Source organism: Equus przewalskii, chromosome 10 (genome assembly GCF_037783145.1).
Source record: "Equus przewalskii isolate Varuska chromosome 10, EquPr2, whole genome shotgun sequence".
In the NCBI taxonomy this organism is placed as follows: domain Eukaryota; kingdom Metazoa; phylum Chordata; class Mammalia; order Perissodactyla; family Equidae; genus Equus; species Equus przewalskii.
This window is the reverse complement of record NC_091840.1, coordinates 24,082,815-24,098,690: the sequence shown is the minus strand read 5'-3', so window position 1 is coordinate 24,098,690 and position 15,876 is coordinate 24,082,815. Positions and strand designations below refer to the sequence as shown.

The 15,876-nt window shown below is 53.5% G+C and overlaps 1 protein-coding gene and 1 long non-coding RNA gene across 6 annotated transcripts in view; one reads left to right on the top strand and one right to left on the bottom strand.

The window, feature by feature from the left end:
* Positions 1-1,815: 1,815 nt before the first annotated feature.
* Positions 1,816-8,749, bottom strand: PNPO (pyridoxamine 5'-phosphate oxidase). Its single transcript, XM_008541431.2, has 7 exons — positions 8,460-8,749; positions 7,159-7,283; positions 5,881-5,980; positions 4,982-5,035; positions 4,605-4,733; positions 4,214-4,284; positions 1,816-3,998 (listed from the first exon to the last, which is right to left on the bottom strand). The coding sequence occupies exons 1-7, from the start codon at positions 8,604-8,606 to the stop codon at positions 3,830-3,832; spliced, it is 795 nt and encodes a 264-aa protein (XP_008539653.1). The 5' UTR covers positions 8,607-8,749; the 3' UTR covers positions 1,816-3,829.
* Positions 8,632-15,876, top strand: part of LOC103565387 (uncharacterized) — a 36,798-nt gene continuing 29,553 nt past the window's right edge. The window contains exons 1-4 of one of the 5 annotated variants that reach the window (XR_011523033.1): positions 8,881-8,932; positions 9,397-9,814; positions 15,138-15,264; positions 15,716-15,799. This is a non-coding gene — a long non-coding RNA (uncharacterized lncRNA). Of the gene's footprint in view, positions 8,933-9,396; positions 9,815-15,137; positions 15,265-15,715; positions 15,800-15,876 lie in introns of all 5 variants that reach the window. The other 4 variants (XR_011523034.1, XR_011523030.1, XR_011523029.1 and 1 more) reach the window with 4 other exon arrangements.

Genomic DNA, 15,876 nt, shown 5'->3' with positions numbered 1-15,876 from the left:
TGGGGAACATTAAAAAGACCCAGCTTCCTCTGAGCCTCAGTTTCCTCTTCCCTAAAGGGGCTGCAGTAATACCTATTTCCCAGGGAGTGGTCAGTATTAAGTAGCCTATAAGTAGTCCCGGAGGACGCGCTCAGTTCATATTGGTTTCCTTGCCTGTTTCCTTTACTCAGGAGCTCCACCATAGCCCGCAGCTTCCCTTCAAAGGAGAGGAGACAGCTTGCTCCCTGTGCTGTTAGGTCCAGCTCTTTCTCAAGCTCCAGGAGCTGGGAATTGGAAAAACATTGGCCAAATCTCTGCGGCTCACGGTGGGAACAGGGAGAGACTAAGGTGGCAACTAAACAATGTGGTCCTGCAGCTTCCAGGTCAGCTCCTTGCAGGCTGCTGGGCCACCCCACCCCAGGGAGCGTTACTCAGGAAATTTATTACCAAAACAAACAGACCCAGACAAGGGGGCCTTTGTTAGGTGGCCTCGCCCTGGCCAGGGGGAACTCAGAGGATGAGTGAGGAAGATCAGGAGCCAGGAGGGAGGGAGGTGGCTCGGGTGTGCTGCCTTCCCAAGGCCTCTTCCCCATCCCTCCCCACCACATGGATCTTTCTAGGGTCCCACCAGTTTCCCAATCCACAAAGCCTCTGGTGGAGGAGAGGCCTTCCCCACACGCCAGCCCTGCCCTGTGTTAATCAGCCCTGCTGATGTTTGCAGAGGGCTTACAACCGAGCCCTGTGGCAAGTACTCCAGAGGTTCCTCACTTAATCCGCTAATCACCTGAGACAGGTGCTGTCATTACCCCATTTTTCCAGGTGGGGTAGCTGAGGCTTAGAGACTTTCCGTTCCTCATTCCTCGCCCTAGGTGATAAGTCTCTCGCCCTGGATCAGGCAGGCTCGCAGTGGTGGAGCCAGGACTGCAGCCACAGCTGGCCTGTGCACGTGACCACTGTACCACACAGCCCCTGCCACGCTTGATTTTCAGTTGCTGGGAGCAGGGGCAGACGGGAAACTGAGGCTCAGAACTAGGACAGGAGCACAGTCACCTTCTGGAGGAGGGGAGGTGGGTGACAGCAGGCCATACCTGGGCCTTGGGATCCTGGGAGGTGAGCACCATTAGAGGGTGCTGTACAGACTCTGGACGCAGTGGGGGAAACGCAACCAGCTTTGAGGCTGAGTGTCCCCTGAGACCCCAGACTGTAGGGACCTGCCACTTCAACCCATCCTGGGGTTCCCTGAGGCGAGGCGGGGGATGAGGCTGGGCCCTGGGCCGCCAACCCATGGTTCTACCCGATACTGGCACCATGTTGCCACCATTGCCCCTCTTAGGTGAGAGGGTTTGTGGCCCCTCTGCCTCATGCATGCAACCCTTCTCCATAGCCCCAAAATTGATGTCCACAGAAATCTTCCAGGGAAATTCCACATATATCCCTAAGCTGGGGGATCGATGGATGGTGGGGTGCTAAAAGTCAAAGGGGGATCAGGCTGCCCAGGGAGTCAGAGCCCAGGCAGCGGCAGATTTTCACTCGGCTGGAGGAGGAGCTGGAGGAGGAACCGAGAGTGCAAATATGTGCAGGAGCCAGGAGAGGCTACGGGTTATCGACCACAGTTTCACTGGGACACAACCCAAGGAGGGGAAGGGGGAAGCAGGAGGGGCGGCTAGAACTGGCCTGCGCTGCCCAGAAGGGGCCAACCCCAGGTAGTGGGCTCCCCCTGCTGGACACCCAACCTGGACGTACCTGGAGAAGAGAAGGAGGTGAGGGTCACTTAAATTCCCCAGCTGCCCCCCAACCTCGGGGGTGGGGGCAAGACCAAGCCAGGTTGAACATTAATGTCATGCACGGCTGACAAGCTTTTATTACAGACTTGGCACAGTGACTGTCGGACAGAGAACAGGAAAGGAACAGACGAGACCAGCCTCAAAGCTGGGGGGAAACACAGCCACCAATAACACAAACAGGACCAGGCAGGGAAGGGCGCCCCAGGCCCCTCGCCTGTAGATGGCCACAGGTTAGCGTTGTGCCTTCCTGCACTCAGGCTTAAGGGGGGATCAAACCCAGAGGGCCACCCTTGGAAGAGCCGGTCAATAACAGGCACTGAAGCACACGCCCTTCCAGAGGAATGAAGCACAGTTTACAGAGTGGTAAGTTCAATGCCAACATGCACAAACAATAGTCAGTTCTCTGATCCTGGCTCAGTCACAGCAAACATTTACCCAGCCTGGCTCCTCTCCGAAGCCTGTAGGCCACTCATCCAGGCTGTTGCTAGTCACTAGATTTGTGCTCAGGGAAAGCAAATACAGTTCAGCACAGGCCTCAGCTGAGACTCACTGAAGAACCCCATTGTGAGGGTGGGAGGTCGTTGGTTTAGGGGTTGAGGCTGGTGCATCTGGTCACCTAGGGGGTCTTGTTAAATGCAGAATGGGACTCAGTGGGTCTGGGGTGGGTTCCCAAGTGATACTGATGCTGCTGGCCTGTGGACCACACCACGAGTAGCAAGGATCTAGACTAGAGGTCTCAACCTTGGGTGCACCGAATTCCCTGGGGAGCTTTGAAATTTCCCAAAGCCCAGGCTGCACTCAGATGAGTTAAATCACGCCTGAGGGTGGGACCCAGGCATCAGGGTTTTTCAAGCTCCCTGGGTAATTCCAGCATGGACGAAGCCAGTGGTCTAAGAGTCATCATCAGTGGGGGGGGAGGGGGGGGGTGAAGGGGAGGGGCATGTATGAGTAATCAGAAAGGATAATCTCTACAATAATTTAATTCTACCTGGAAAATAAAAAATATCTATTAAATATATATATGTACGTACATATACACACATATATAGTTTTCATAAACAAACATGGAAAGTAAAGCTTGATTAAAATCTTCCTGGCCCGTAGGTACCAGCACAGGAATCCCTTCTACAAAACTCCTAACTGACTGGCACTGAATACTTCCAGTGACGGAACACTCACTACCGAACAGGCAGCCCTCTTAGCCCCAATTATTTGAAATCCCTCCCCATATTCAGATGAAATCTATTTCCGTGCAACTTCCACCCACGGGCCCTTTGGACTACGGGGAATAGATTTCATCTTTTTTCTGCATTGCTGGGCTTCAGGTAATGAAAGGCAGCTATCAATCAGTAGGGTAAGTCCTATAAAAAAAATATGTATTAATAAATGAGTTAGTTAAGGTTCTTTTGGTTGCAAGCAACAGACATCGATTCCGGCTGATTTATGCCCCCAATTTTTTTTTTTTAGAGATAGCGGAGATTGAGGCAGGAGGGGGAGTTGCATAGCCCAGACGTGGGGAGGAGAGACCCAGGGCCCCTCAGGGAATTACAAAGAGCAGCAGAGCTCTTGCTTCTTAGCTGCCATTGCTGATTTGGCTACAATGACTCCCACGCTCTGGGTCTCTCCATTTCAAGTTTCAAATCGTTGACAAGGAAAACCAATTGGCTAGATTGGCTTGGGTGCCTATGATGGGACCAACTGGCTTTGGTCAGTATGACTCAGTCACATGGTAACAGACAGGGCTGCTGTGACCCAAGCTGTGTCACCAGAAAAGGGAACCGCACCAACTGCTACCCCTAGAGGGAATTGTCCCAATAAATCATAGTCAAGGTCAAGAAAATATGGGATTATTTTCCACCTGTGATTGTCTATGCCACTGTCACACTCCACTAGACCAGCTAATTGAGAGCCCACTGAGAACTGAGAGCTCGGAGAATGAACTCTGAAGAGCCCTAAATATAAGGGTTGGGGAGGGAAATGGGTTGAGTTTAGAAGGGCCTGGCTCCCGTCCCACACCCTCTCTTAGCGCCCGGCCCCAGCTCCCGTCAGTGCCGGCAGATTTGGAGTCAGGGCGCAAGTCTCTCATAGAGCCAGCCTTCCTCCCCGCGGTGGGTCATGGGCCCCAAAGGGGAGTCTCCTGTCTGGAGGCCTCGCCGAAAGATGATCCGGTCATGCAGGCGGTTGGTTTGGCCCTGCCAGAACTCCATCACCTGTGGGTACAGGACATAGCCACCCCTACAAGGAGAAGCAGAGGTTTCGGGGCTCTGTGCATTTTTCCAACCGTGTCACTCTCCCAACACCATCCCAGGGCCCCTCGAAGGAAGTTGCTGGGAGGTATCTGACCAGGGTTGACAGGGAGGAGGAGACGTGTGATTCCACAGACAGGGTGGCTTCAAGGAAATGTGAGGGTCCTGGTGTCCCTTTCGAGATGACCACCAGGTATCACTCACCAGTATTTTGGCTTTGGCACCTCTCGTTCCTGGTAGAGCTGCTCCAGTTCCTCGTTTTTCTTTCTCAGATACTGTCCAGGGGAAGGAGATGGAGGAAGGGCCAGACCTGGTCAATGATTCACTTAATAACCACTTACTGAGTATGTACTCTGTGCCAGGCCCTGGGGACACAAGTGACTGAGGCTGGCTGGCCTCTGTCCCCTAGGAGCACAGTCCAATGGGAGGGTCAGACAGACACAGGAGGGCCGCTTCCCAGCTCCCCATCCGCGTTCCCCCAGGGAGACCACCCTTTTCACTTTCCTAGAGAGGGCACTAGCATCCTGTAGGGACAGCCTCTGGGGACGAGTCAGGGCCCTCACCACGCGGAGGGCTAAGGAGGAGCCACACTCACCTCCCGATCAGGGATCACGGAACTCTGGTGACTGACCACAGCCCCAATCTGGCTGCTCTTGGGGCGGGAGTGGAAGTAGCTTTCAGCCTCCTCCTCAGGCAGCTTCTTCACGGGGCCCTCCACACGCACCTGCTCAGGCATGGCCCTGGCTAGATGGCATTCGATGTCGCCTTCCCTCCCTACCAGCACAGGCCCCATTCTCTCTCCCCTCCTTATCCACTGCCCCACCACTGCTGGCTCCAACGAGCCCAGCTAACTGCGAGCTCTCTGAGAGGCTGGATGTTTGTGCAGCCTGCAGACCTCCACTGGGCTCGTCTATAAACTCAGGCCCCTCCCAACTCAGCCCACTCCAGGCTGTCCAGAGAATGTTCACTCACCTGACGGTTTAGGGGCTCCCAGTAGAAGACGAGGGAAGCAAAGGGATTAGAGTCCTGGAAATGAAAAAGAATCCACAGACAGCCATCAGCACAGCAAGGAGGGCACCCCTGGAATGCGGTGGGAGGGCAGGAAGTCTGCAGCCTGCAGGCCCACAGCAGATGCATCTGCTGTAATATCTCATTTAAACTCTCAAAGGCAGGCCTACTTTTACAGGGGTGGATACAGGCTCAGAGAGGTTAAGTAATGTGCCCAAGTTCACACAGTAAGTGGTAGAGCTGCACTGGAAACCTAAGCCGGTTGGACTCCAAAGTGAGGCTTTGCCATTTCTCTCCCACAGACTTGCAAGTCCTCAGAAACACATGTGTGGCTGTACCGGACTCAGGGAGGGCTACTCATTTGGATTCATGAGCCGAATGCACACCATGTGCCACCTTGGCTGGACCCCAGGAGCAATGGTGGGGGTGTAACAGAGATGCAACAGATGCAGCCTCTGCTCCACGGAGCTCACCGTTTAGCAGAGGACACAAACATTAATCACATAAATAAATGCATAGATAGAAACTGAAAAAACGGCAGAAAGGAAAGTTACAAGTTATGAGAACAGCAAACGGTGCGAGGGCCAACTCAGCAGAGGACTCGAGGACGGCTTTCCTGACGCGGGAACGTAGGGGCTGAGACCCAAGAACAGGAGTTACTTAGTTAAAGGGATGACAGAAGCGAGGGGGGTTAGAGAGCACTCATTCACGGCAAAGAGAACGGCAGGTGCAAAGGCCCGCAGGCAGGCCTACACCTGAGCACAGACGGCAGGTGGGGCGGGGCGAGGGCATCATGAGAAGGTGACCTGGGAGGGGACGGCTGGACCCTCCAGGCCGGGGATGGATTTATCCCGAACCCTCACCAGCTCTTTTCCCTTTCGACTCTCGAAGTTAGTGAAGAAACGGAAGCCATCCTTGCCGAAGCCCTTCAGCAGCACCATGCGGGCAGAGGGCTTCCCATCTCTGGGGCAAAGAGCAGAGCACAGCAGTCAGAGCCCATCTCAATGTCCTCGCTACCATCCCACCCCACAGGATGTCTGAGCAGTCCTATAGCTGTGTGCCCCTATTTGGCTCCGTCTGGGCACTCAGGCCACACATTCTCACTTGCTTGCTGGAGATCTGTCCTCGGGGTGCATGTCTGACACCACTGCCGGGGGCCCTGTGATAGACTGAACTGTGTCCCCCTAAGATCCTATGTTGACACCCTAACCCCCAATGCGACTGCATTTGGAGATTGGGCCTTTAGGGAAGTAAGGAATGTTCAATAAGGTCATAAGGGCAGGACTCTACTCAGAAAGGACTGGTGTCCTTATAAGAAGAGGAAGAGACACGAGGGAGAGGGAGCTCGCTCACTCTCCCTCCCTGTGTGCATAAAGGAAAGGCCATGTGAGGACACAGCGACAGGGCGGCCATCTGCAAGCCAGGAAGAGAGGCCTCACTAAAACCAACTCTGACGGCACCTTGATCGCGGACTTCTGGCTTCCGCAACTGGGAGAAAATCAACTGCTGCTGCTGAAGCCGCCCAGTCTGTGGTATTTCGTGATGGCGGCCCTAGCAAAGCGACAAGGTTCTAAGGGCCGCAATCAGCCAATGCTCCGGGACCACTGGAAGGGCAGTTAGATCAGATCCTCTGCCCAGAGCTCGGGGGAAACCCAGGGCCACAGCACAAGAGCCTTACACTCGTGATGGGGGACAAGAAGAGTTGAGTGAGAGGCTAACACCGGAGCTGTCTCAGGGGGTATCTGATTGGTTACCAAATGAACAATACAGCCAAGCACTGTGCTAGGTTTCAAGAGAGGGAGAGAGCTTCACGGAGAGGTCCCAGGAGATGCAGCCCCTAAAGTGCAGACGGGAATAGGGTAGTCAGGAGATGAGAGGGGCAAGGGTGTGTCTGGGTGCATCAAGGGCAGAGATGAATGAGGCGCTGCATTTTATCACTGAAATGGAATTGAGGGAAGTCTGATCTTTGGTTTATAGGTAAAGATGCTGAGGCCCAGAGAGGACAAGAAACTTGCCTGAGGCCACACAGCAAGTTAATAACAGAGCTAGAACCATAAAGTTGGCATCTATCAAACTGAGAGCTTCCTAAGTTTCCTCCCCTATCTGTACCCGCCCACAGAAGATGCCACGGCTGTGCCCACCTGGTGCAGGTAGCCAGACACATGGCATTGGCTTCCCCTATGTCAGGACACTGAACAGCCTCCTCGAACCAGGCAGCAAACTGCTTCATGGGGTCCAGGGAAGTCAGCTGAGCCTCCTCGAATGCCTGGGAAGGGAGTTTTATTTCATTTAATAAACGCATATAGCACTCACTGTGTATGTGGCACCGTTCTAGGCACGTTTCAAATATTAACTCATTTATCCTCATAACAATGACCTCGTAACAAAAAACAGTACCCAGGGGGCTGGCCCCGTGGCCGAGTGGTTAAGTTCACATGCTCCGCTTCGGCGGCCCAGGGTTTCGCCAGTTCAAATCCTGGGCGCGGTCGTGGCACCACTCATCAGGCCACGCTGAGGTGGCGTCCCACATGCCACAACTAGAAGGACCCACAACTAAAAATACACAACTATGTACAGGGGGGCTTTGGGAGAAAAGGAAAAATTTTTTTAAATCTTAAAAACAAAACAAAACAAAACAAAAAACAGTACCCAGGAAGTAAATTCTGTTGGCCCCACCTTACAGGTGAAGACAGAGGCATAAAAAGGCAGAATAATTGCCAGGTCCCACAGCTAGTGACAGACGAATCAGGGTTTCATGTCATGGGTGCCAAACCTACCACCTGGGGAGCCTAAAAAAACGACAGATTCCTGGGCTCCACCCCATAAATTCTTATTCAGTAGGTCTGAGGTTTAATGAAAAACTGCCTCTTTAACAAGCATGTCCAGAAATGCTCTCATGCAGCCAGATTTGGTAACTATGGCTCTGGGCCGCAATTCCAAAACACTGCTCTTGGCTCCTCTCCTGAGGAGGGAAAAGGAAGAGAACTTCTCCAAGTGGTAAGCGAAGGGACTGGAGGCAGCAAGAGCTGGAGGCGTCCCCCCGTCTTCCTCCGTGTGTTACTTCCTTATCATGGATAAGCTGCAGATCAGTGTTCTAAGCACTTCACAAACATCCAAGTCCCTCACATCCCCGGGAGGCAGGGACGATCACTTCACAGGTGAGGAAACCCAGAGAGGTTAAGTAAACTGCCCAGGGCGCTGCACCCAGTGACTTGCAAGGTTCCAGCCCAGGCCGGCTCCACCGCACGGGCTGCCTCTCAAGCCCATCTTAATCCTCCTTTCCCCCAGAACCCCTGCCCGTTGGTGGTTTTTGAACACTCTCCCCCTTCTCCCTCGGGGGTGACCCCAGAAACCCCGCAGGGTTCCTCCCACTCCCTTCCCCTCCGGAGAAGACAGACTCCTGTTCCCCCGACCCTGCGGTCGCCCCTGCCGGCGGCGGCACCTCTCGGTCCCCGCGGTAACTCTTGCGCATGGGTCCCAGGTCCATGATAGCACCGCGGCCGCACAGGTGGCGGAGGTGGCAGAGGTAGCGCGGCCACTCGGCGGCTCGCCCGAACGTCACGATGACGCCCCACAGCCGGCACGTCATGAGGCCGCCGGCCACGTGACCCGGCGTCGCCCAGCGCTGGGTTCCGTTGGGTTCGGAACCAGTTTCCCAGCCCGGGACCCTAACCCGAGGAAGGAAGAATTCGCCAGTCGCCAAGCCCAGGGAACGGGCCCTGAGTCCTCGGAGCCAATGGGAGCCCAGAGTCGGAGGAGGGAGACAGGCGCGGAGAGGCCATTGGTTGGAGTTTTCCGGGAGCGAGGCCAATTAGAACGAGACCTGGGGAACCCGGCGGCCAATGGGCGGCGCCTCCGGGGGCGGGAGCAGAGAGACAAGGAAATGCTGTCACCGCCGTTAACACGCACGTGGAGGTTTGTTAAAGATGTAGGGACTGCTGCAGCCCAGGCGGGGGCGGGGGATAAGCCGCTGGGGGCTTGCGGGGAGGGGTCAGTGTTAGGTGGCTGGCCCCTCGTAGGTGCCTGAAGGCAAGCCTAGTGCAGGGAAGTACCCCCTGGGGGGAGGCTGGTGGCCTGGGGAAGGACAAATGGAAAATGGAATTAGGGGCCAGACTCTGAGGCAAGGCGACAGGGAGACAAAGGGGCGATCTGGTTGTGGGACGAAATTGGGGCTCGAGCGTGGGAGAGGTGAAGTGACTTGTGGACCACGCGGGATAGGTGCCGTGTAGTGTGGGTGTGTTGGGGGTACTCGGGGGTCTGGGGAGGTGCAGTGGGATCAGGAAGAGACTGGGGTGAGCAAGAAGTCGGCAGAATGGGAAAGGGAAAGAGGGAAATTTGGGATCTAGCCGTCCCAGACCAGAGCCACCATTCTCTTCCAGCTCTGCGCCCCCTCTCTCCAGCCGGAGCGTGCTGCTCCCTCGGCTCATGGTGCAGCGGAGTTCGCACTAGCCAATGTTCTGGTAGATGGAAAGGCTGCCACTGTCCCACCTCTCCCAGGCCTCCCCCATCTTTGCCGACTTTCCCCTTTTCCACATTTTGTCCTTCCTAGGTAGTTGAAGTCTAGTTCCTAGGTCAATGCCAACCATAGCCGAGGGCACAGGGGAGCAGGTGGCTGTGCAAGCTACTTCCAGGCTGTGGACGCAGGGCTGAGAAATGGGAAACCTGCCAGTGCCCGTTCCAGCTGTGACCTGGCTGGGGCAGCCTTGGGTCAAGGGCTCTCTGTAGTCCTGGTTTCCACCAACATCAGGAAGGGGAGCTGCAAGAGTCATCTAGGCTGGCACCCCAGGACTGTGCCAGGTAAGGGGAGCTTCTTGCCCTGCCTAGGTGTCTGCATTATGGCTAAGCTTCATAAAGCCCTGTATTAGATTCTGTCATCCTTTATTGTATACACGTAGCTTGAGCCAAATAGAACCTGGAAGACGAATTTGCTGCAAAGACATAATACATGTCTTAAGGCTTGATGATGTTGATCTGTGGATCCTCCACTGGTTGGAATGTTTTGTGTTGCCATCGTTTTACTCCATCAACATGATAGAGAGTTGACTGGACTTTCTTGTTGAGACTGACTTTCCACATGTGAACATTGCTGTCCTCCCCTCCCCCCAAGCGCCTGCACTTCAACTTGTGTAAGCAGTAGTTAGTGTCCTTCAGCTCGTGGTGCCACACTCTTAGAACTCCTGGGCTATGCTACCCTGGACCCGGGATTCTGGGGCACCAAGACTAGGATCATTTGAATGGTTTGCTTAAAAGCCAAGGGCTTTGTATATTGGGGTAGATATTTATTCATTCAGCAGACATTTGTTAAAGACTTTTTTTGGACCAGGCACTGAGCTGGGTCTGAAAATACTAAGATGAAGAAGATGACATGGTTCCTGCCCACAAGGGGCTTGCAGTCTAGAGGGAAAGGCAGATCTGTAAGCTAAAGAGTGACAGGTACTTTAACAGATGTTTCTTTGAGGTAAGGGGAAAGTGATCTCCGGGGGTCAAACAGGAAAGGCTTTATAAAGGGGGCAGGCATTTGCTTTGTCTTAATGAGTGTTTGCCAGATGATCTGTGGAAGGGCATGCCAGGAGGAGGGAACAATGCAAGTGTGATATGGCTGGAGTGAGATGGTGAGAAAACAGGCTGGACAAGTAGGGGCTTGGTGTGCCCGCTGAAGATGAGGCAGGTGGCGAGGGCCAAGCTTTCAGACGACAATTCTGGTTTTTTTATCCTGTGATGTTCTGGAACCAGAGTGTCTAATTCCTGTTTTTTTGAGGCCAGCTGGGAAGAAAAAGTGCTAGATTCCGAAAGCCTCTCCCATCCTTGGTGATTAGTGAGGAAGTTTGCAACTGGTTGCCTTTTGATATTTTCCTCTTTGTCTTGAAGATAATAAGTAGGCTTGTGTTGTGCTTTTCTGCCTAGTGGGATTTGGTGGCTGGATCACAAAGCAGCCCTGCCGTGCAAACCAGAGAGGGGAACATGCCCGCTGGCCGTGCATAACCCCAGCAAGGGTTCTGTCTGCAGGGGAGAAATGAATTTTTTATTGTTATTGCTTTTTCTTGAACACTTTGCCACCCTGCCCTCCAACTTTGTAAAATTATTAATCTTTTCTTGAGAAAGTCTTAAATGATTAGAAAATATATTGCAATATTTCATTGTACAGAGGGGCACACTGGTTTTTCAATAGGCAACCAAAGGGATGTGTGTGGGTTCAGGAACTATGCCTTGTCTGTTTTCTTTAGATGCTTTTGCCCTTATGTTCTTTTTTTTTTTTTTTTAAGATTGGCACCTGAGCTACCAACTGTTTGCCGTATTCCTTTTTTTTGCTTCTGCTTTTTCTCCGCAAATCCCCCCGTTCATAGTTGTATATTTTAGTTGTGGGTCCTTCTAGTTGTGGCATGTGGGAGGCCGCCTCAGCATGGCTTGATGAGTGATGCCATGTCCGCACCCAGGATTCGAACTGGTGAAATCCTGGGCCACTGAAGCGGAGCATGCAAACTTAACCACTCAGCCACAGGGCCGGCCCCCTGCATTTATGTATATTCCTTTTTTTTTTTTTTTTGAGGAAGATTAGCCCTGAGCTAACATCTGCTGCCAATCCTCCCCTTTTTGCTGAGGAAGACTGGCCCTGAGCTAACATCCGTGCCCATCTTCCTCCACTTTACATGTGGGACGCCTACCTCAAGCATGGCTTGACAAGTGGTGCCATGTCAGCACCCGGGATCCGAACCGGCGAACCCCGGCCTGCCGAAGCAGACCGTGCAAACTTAACCGCTGCGCCACTGGGCCAGCCCCTGCATTTATGTTCTTAAATCACCTTTCAGTCTAATTGTTTGATTGAATTTTATGTTTCAGTTATATCTTGGTGATTGTGTTTTGGGATCTGGCTCTGGTGACCAAGTGGATGATGGGCGGGGGGCAAGGCGGTGGTCGGGAGAGGCTGGAGGACGCTGCAGTGTTGTGGAAGCAGAAGGCGGGAGTGGGGAGCCTGGTGCCTGAGTCTGGGGGATGGGGCAGAGAGGAGGGAATCCACTCCCCTGGATGACTTTAGGCGACATGGACGGTGCTGTTCGCTGAAGTGGGGAGTGCTGGAGGAGGAGCTTTGGGGGGAAGATGAAGTCACCATCAGACCTGTCAAGTGTGAGGGTTTGTGGGACACCCACGTTTGGTTGGGTTGGATAATCAAGTCTGGAGCTTAGGGGAGAGGTCTGAGCTAATGATACCAGTTTGGGTGTCATGATCCTCCATGGTGGCACCTGAAGCCATGGAGGAGAATGAGAATGAGAAAGGAAGAGGGCCTGGGACATGGTAATGACGCTGGGGAAATACAGCACCCAGCTTTCCGGGAAGCTGATGGCAGGCTGGAAGGGGTGTGTGCTGGGGCCCCTAAGCTCAGGAATTCTTGGGCCCAGCCTTGGGTGAACTCAGCTTGGAGCCTCAGGATGCACAGAAGGATGGGTGCTTGGTGCTCTGCCCACAGGTGCCTGAGCCCTAAGTGTGATTATCAGGGGGCCCAGAGGAGGGATGCAGAGGAGGCTGACCCTCACCCGCATATCCTGCCTGCAGTTTTTTGGTTAACCCTGGACATGATCCCTGCATCTGCTCCCACGTCACTTTTCGAATATGTCCCATCGTTTTCATACATGCTCCCTATTAGAATGACCTTCGTGGGAGAGACTATATCTCTTACTTTCTCTGGCTTCTCAAAATCCCAGCCAGGAAATGCTAATCTGTACTGTTTATGCATAAATCGCTTTGGCTAAACTTCTCTGTACCGGAGCTAGGCCTGGTGAGTGGGCTTTGGGGTTTTTTTTTTGCACCTGGTGGGCGTGAGGCCGGGTGGCTTTGTTGGCTGGAGGGATGTTCAGCTTTCCAAGGCTGAGTGAGGTATTAGGGCGTCAGTCTCAGGCCTGGCACTGGCTGCCTTGGTAGTTGGAGTGGGGGCCACACGTGGAGGGAGGAGGTGCTAGCTGGTTCTCAGCAGCCCCAAAGGATCCGACCTGGGGACCTCTTCATTTCATTTGGGAAATCCTGGTTGGGCCTTGCTTTTGGCCTGCCCAGTGGTCATTTCTCCTTCCTCTTGCCCATGATCCCGATGAGCAGGTATTTGCCTCTCCTCTTGAAGCCCCGTTTCTTTCTTTTCAACCACAAGTGTGCTTGCTTTTCAGCGACACCCCTGTTCTTTATTCTGTCTTCCCAGGCTCACTTCTCTACTCCCTGAGGACCCCTTCACTAGGAAACCCAGCTGCCACCTGTCCCGAGATTACTGCCGTTCCTTTAGTGGCTTCATCCCAGCCTTGAGAGACCTTGGTCAGGTCACATGAGGTCTTTGTCTCAAAGCAGTGTCTCACCCCAGGTTAGGTTCCCTGGAAGCTACCACCGTGTAGACCTCAGCCTCATTCTGTCAGCCGTGAGCCCCTGATGGGTCCAGGGACCTGAGATGCTGCAGGTGGCTCTCATCATCAACTTCAAGTATGGGCCTCAAAGGGCCCTCAAAAGGTGATGCTAAAGGGGCCGGCCCAGTGGATCAGTGGTTAAGTTTGCACATTCTGCTTCAGTGGCCCGGGGTTCGCTGGGTCGGATCCCAGGTGCAGACATGGCACTGCTTGGCAAGCCATGCTGTAGCAGGCATCCCACATAGAAAGTAGAGGAAGATGGGCACAGATGTTAGCTCAGGGCCAGTCTTCCTCAGCAAAAAGAGGAGGATTGGCAGCAGATGTTAGCTCAGCACTGATCTTCCTCAAATATAAATAAATAAGTAAAAAGGTGATGGCAAAGGTGGACTGAGTGGTTTGAAGGAAGCCTGAGCTCTATTTGCTGGATTAGTTAAAAAAAAAAAAAAAGGTGGGGGGGACCCCCCTGTGGCCAAGGGGTTAAGTTCACACACTCTCTTTGGCGGCCCACAGTTTCGCTGGTTGGGATCCTGGGCGCGGACCCAGCACCACTCATTCATTAGGCCATACTGAGGCAGCGTCCCACATAGCACAACCAGAAGGACCTACAAATAGAATACACAACTATGCACTGGGGGGCTTTGGGGAGAAGAAGAAAAAATAAAGAAGAAGATTGGCAACAGATGTTAGCTCAGGTGCCAATCTTAAAAAAAAAAAAAAAAGACTTTGCCTGGATCTGCTTTCAGGAGGGGGAACCTTCCCCGGCTCCCTTTTCTTTCGGGCTTGTAATCCTAGCATCTGGGATCAGTGAGCTGTGGCATTGAGCATCACTGAGCAGACAGGAGGGGGTGGTGAGGGGGGTGCTGATGATCCTGGGGAGGGAAGCGGGCAGAGGAGCGAACTCAGGCTGTGTGGCCCCCACTCTTGAGCTGCTGGAGGTGGGCTCCCCCCAGATTTTCAACCGGGGCTGATCAAATGTCCTGGGGAGGCCTCTGGTCTGGAGTGAGCTTGGGCTGTGTCACACTGTCAATAGTTCCCGCCCCCTGCAACTCTCAAGTAAATAAAGGATGGATTAAAGCCAGATGAGGGCGAATTTGCCACCAGCTCTCTCCATTCTTTCCTTGGGCATTGCCCTCGGTAGGCAGAATGCATTCTCTTGCTCCCTTTCTAACTCAGGTGTCCTGTAGGACACAGAGATGGTCAGACATAATTTCTGAACTCTTGCATCTCACTGGAGAAGGGAAATCCTGAGTGCCAGCACGCAGTTCTGCTTGCTGGGGGCTAGCACCTCCATTTCCAAAGGATGCCGAGGAGCCAGGTCGGTTTCCGCACGTGAAGCATAAAGCAGGACTTGCAATCAGCTCCCGGGAAAGGATGCTTCTCTGTGCCTGAGCACAAAGCCAAGAGAACATGTGCAGAAAGAGGTCAATTTATTAATATTCCCCTTCACCCCACCGATCCCGATTCAGAACTCAGCAAGGCAGTTTTCCAGTCGCAAAACCTGCGCATGAGGAAGAGATAAATACCCCTCCCGTCTTCCTCTTCCTGCCAGTGCAGTGATGAGATGTGCGGCTGATGGGCTGGTTAAGAGGCTTCTGTGAGGGTAGATTCAGCTGGTGGTCTGGTGTCGCCTAAAGGGCTTTAGTATGGGTAGGATGGGTCTCCCTATTTGCCTATTAACAAAGAAGTGATGGGGCGGAGAAACTGTGACCCAACTGAGACCCATCTCCTTTTTATTTCTTCAGCTGATGTGAGGGTGGACTGGCTCTAAGGAAAAGATGGTGACAAAGGAAACAGTGAGGGAATGGACAGCTCAAAACGAGCCTTGCCACTCCTGCTCAGAACAACACCCCTGGCTGTGTCCTGCTGAGGGTGAGTAAAAGCCATCATCTTTCTAAGGAAAGCATAGCCCGCTTGCTATAGGCTTGACCACGACCCTACCCTCCCTTCGGCCCAGATGCTCTGCAGGCCCCTGCTAGGTTTAAACCTCTGTTCTGAGCTCGCTCCAATCTCAACCTGCATAACCTCACAACCCCTGGGCTTCTAATAGCTCTGCCCCCCATGCCCCGATCCCCACCAAAACTTCATATCTGCAGCACTTGCTAAAACCAAAATCAGCCTGCTGCCCTCCCTGGGGGGGCCGGGGTGAGGGGATAGAAGAAACAGAATCTGTGGCAGGGGTCTTCTCTTGGGTAGAGATGTGCTCCTGGCCTGGCCCTCTGCCCTGGGAAGGGATCTGGGCCCTTAGGGAATTGCATTTTCTCCAGACTCTTTAGTCTTCTGCAAGTGACTTAGCCAAGGCCCCTTTGGCCCTCTCTCCCAGGTTTCTTCCCCGCAGGCTCTGAGGCCAAAGCCTTCCTCCAAGGTTGGAGAGTTGAGCGGCAGAAGTAGCTTGCTGGTGAGGAAGGTACTGCTATGACTTGAGTCTGTGGGCAGAGTGTACGTGCTTTGATCCGGGCAAAAGTGGCTCCTAGAAGAACAATG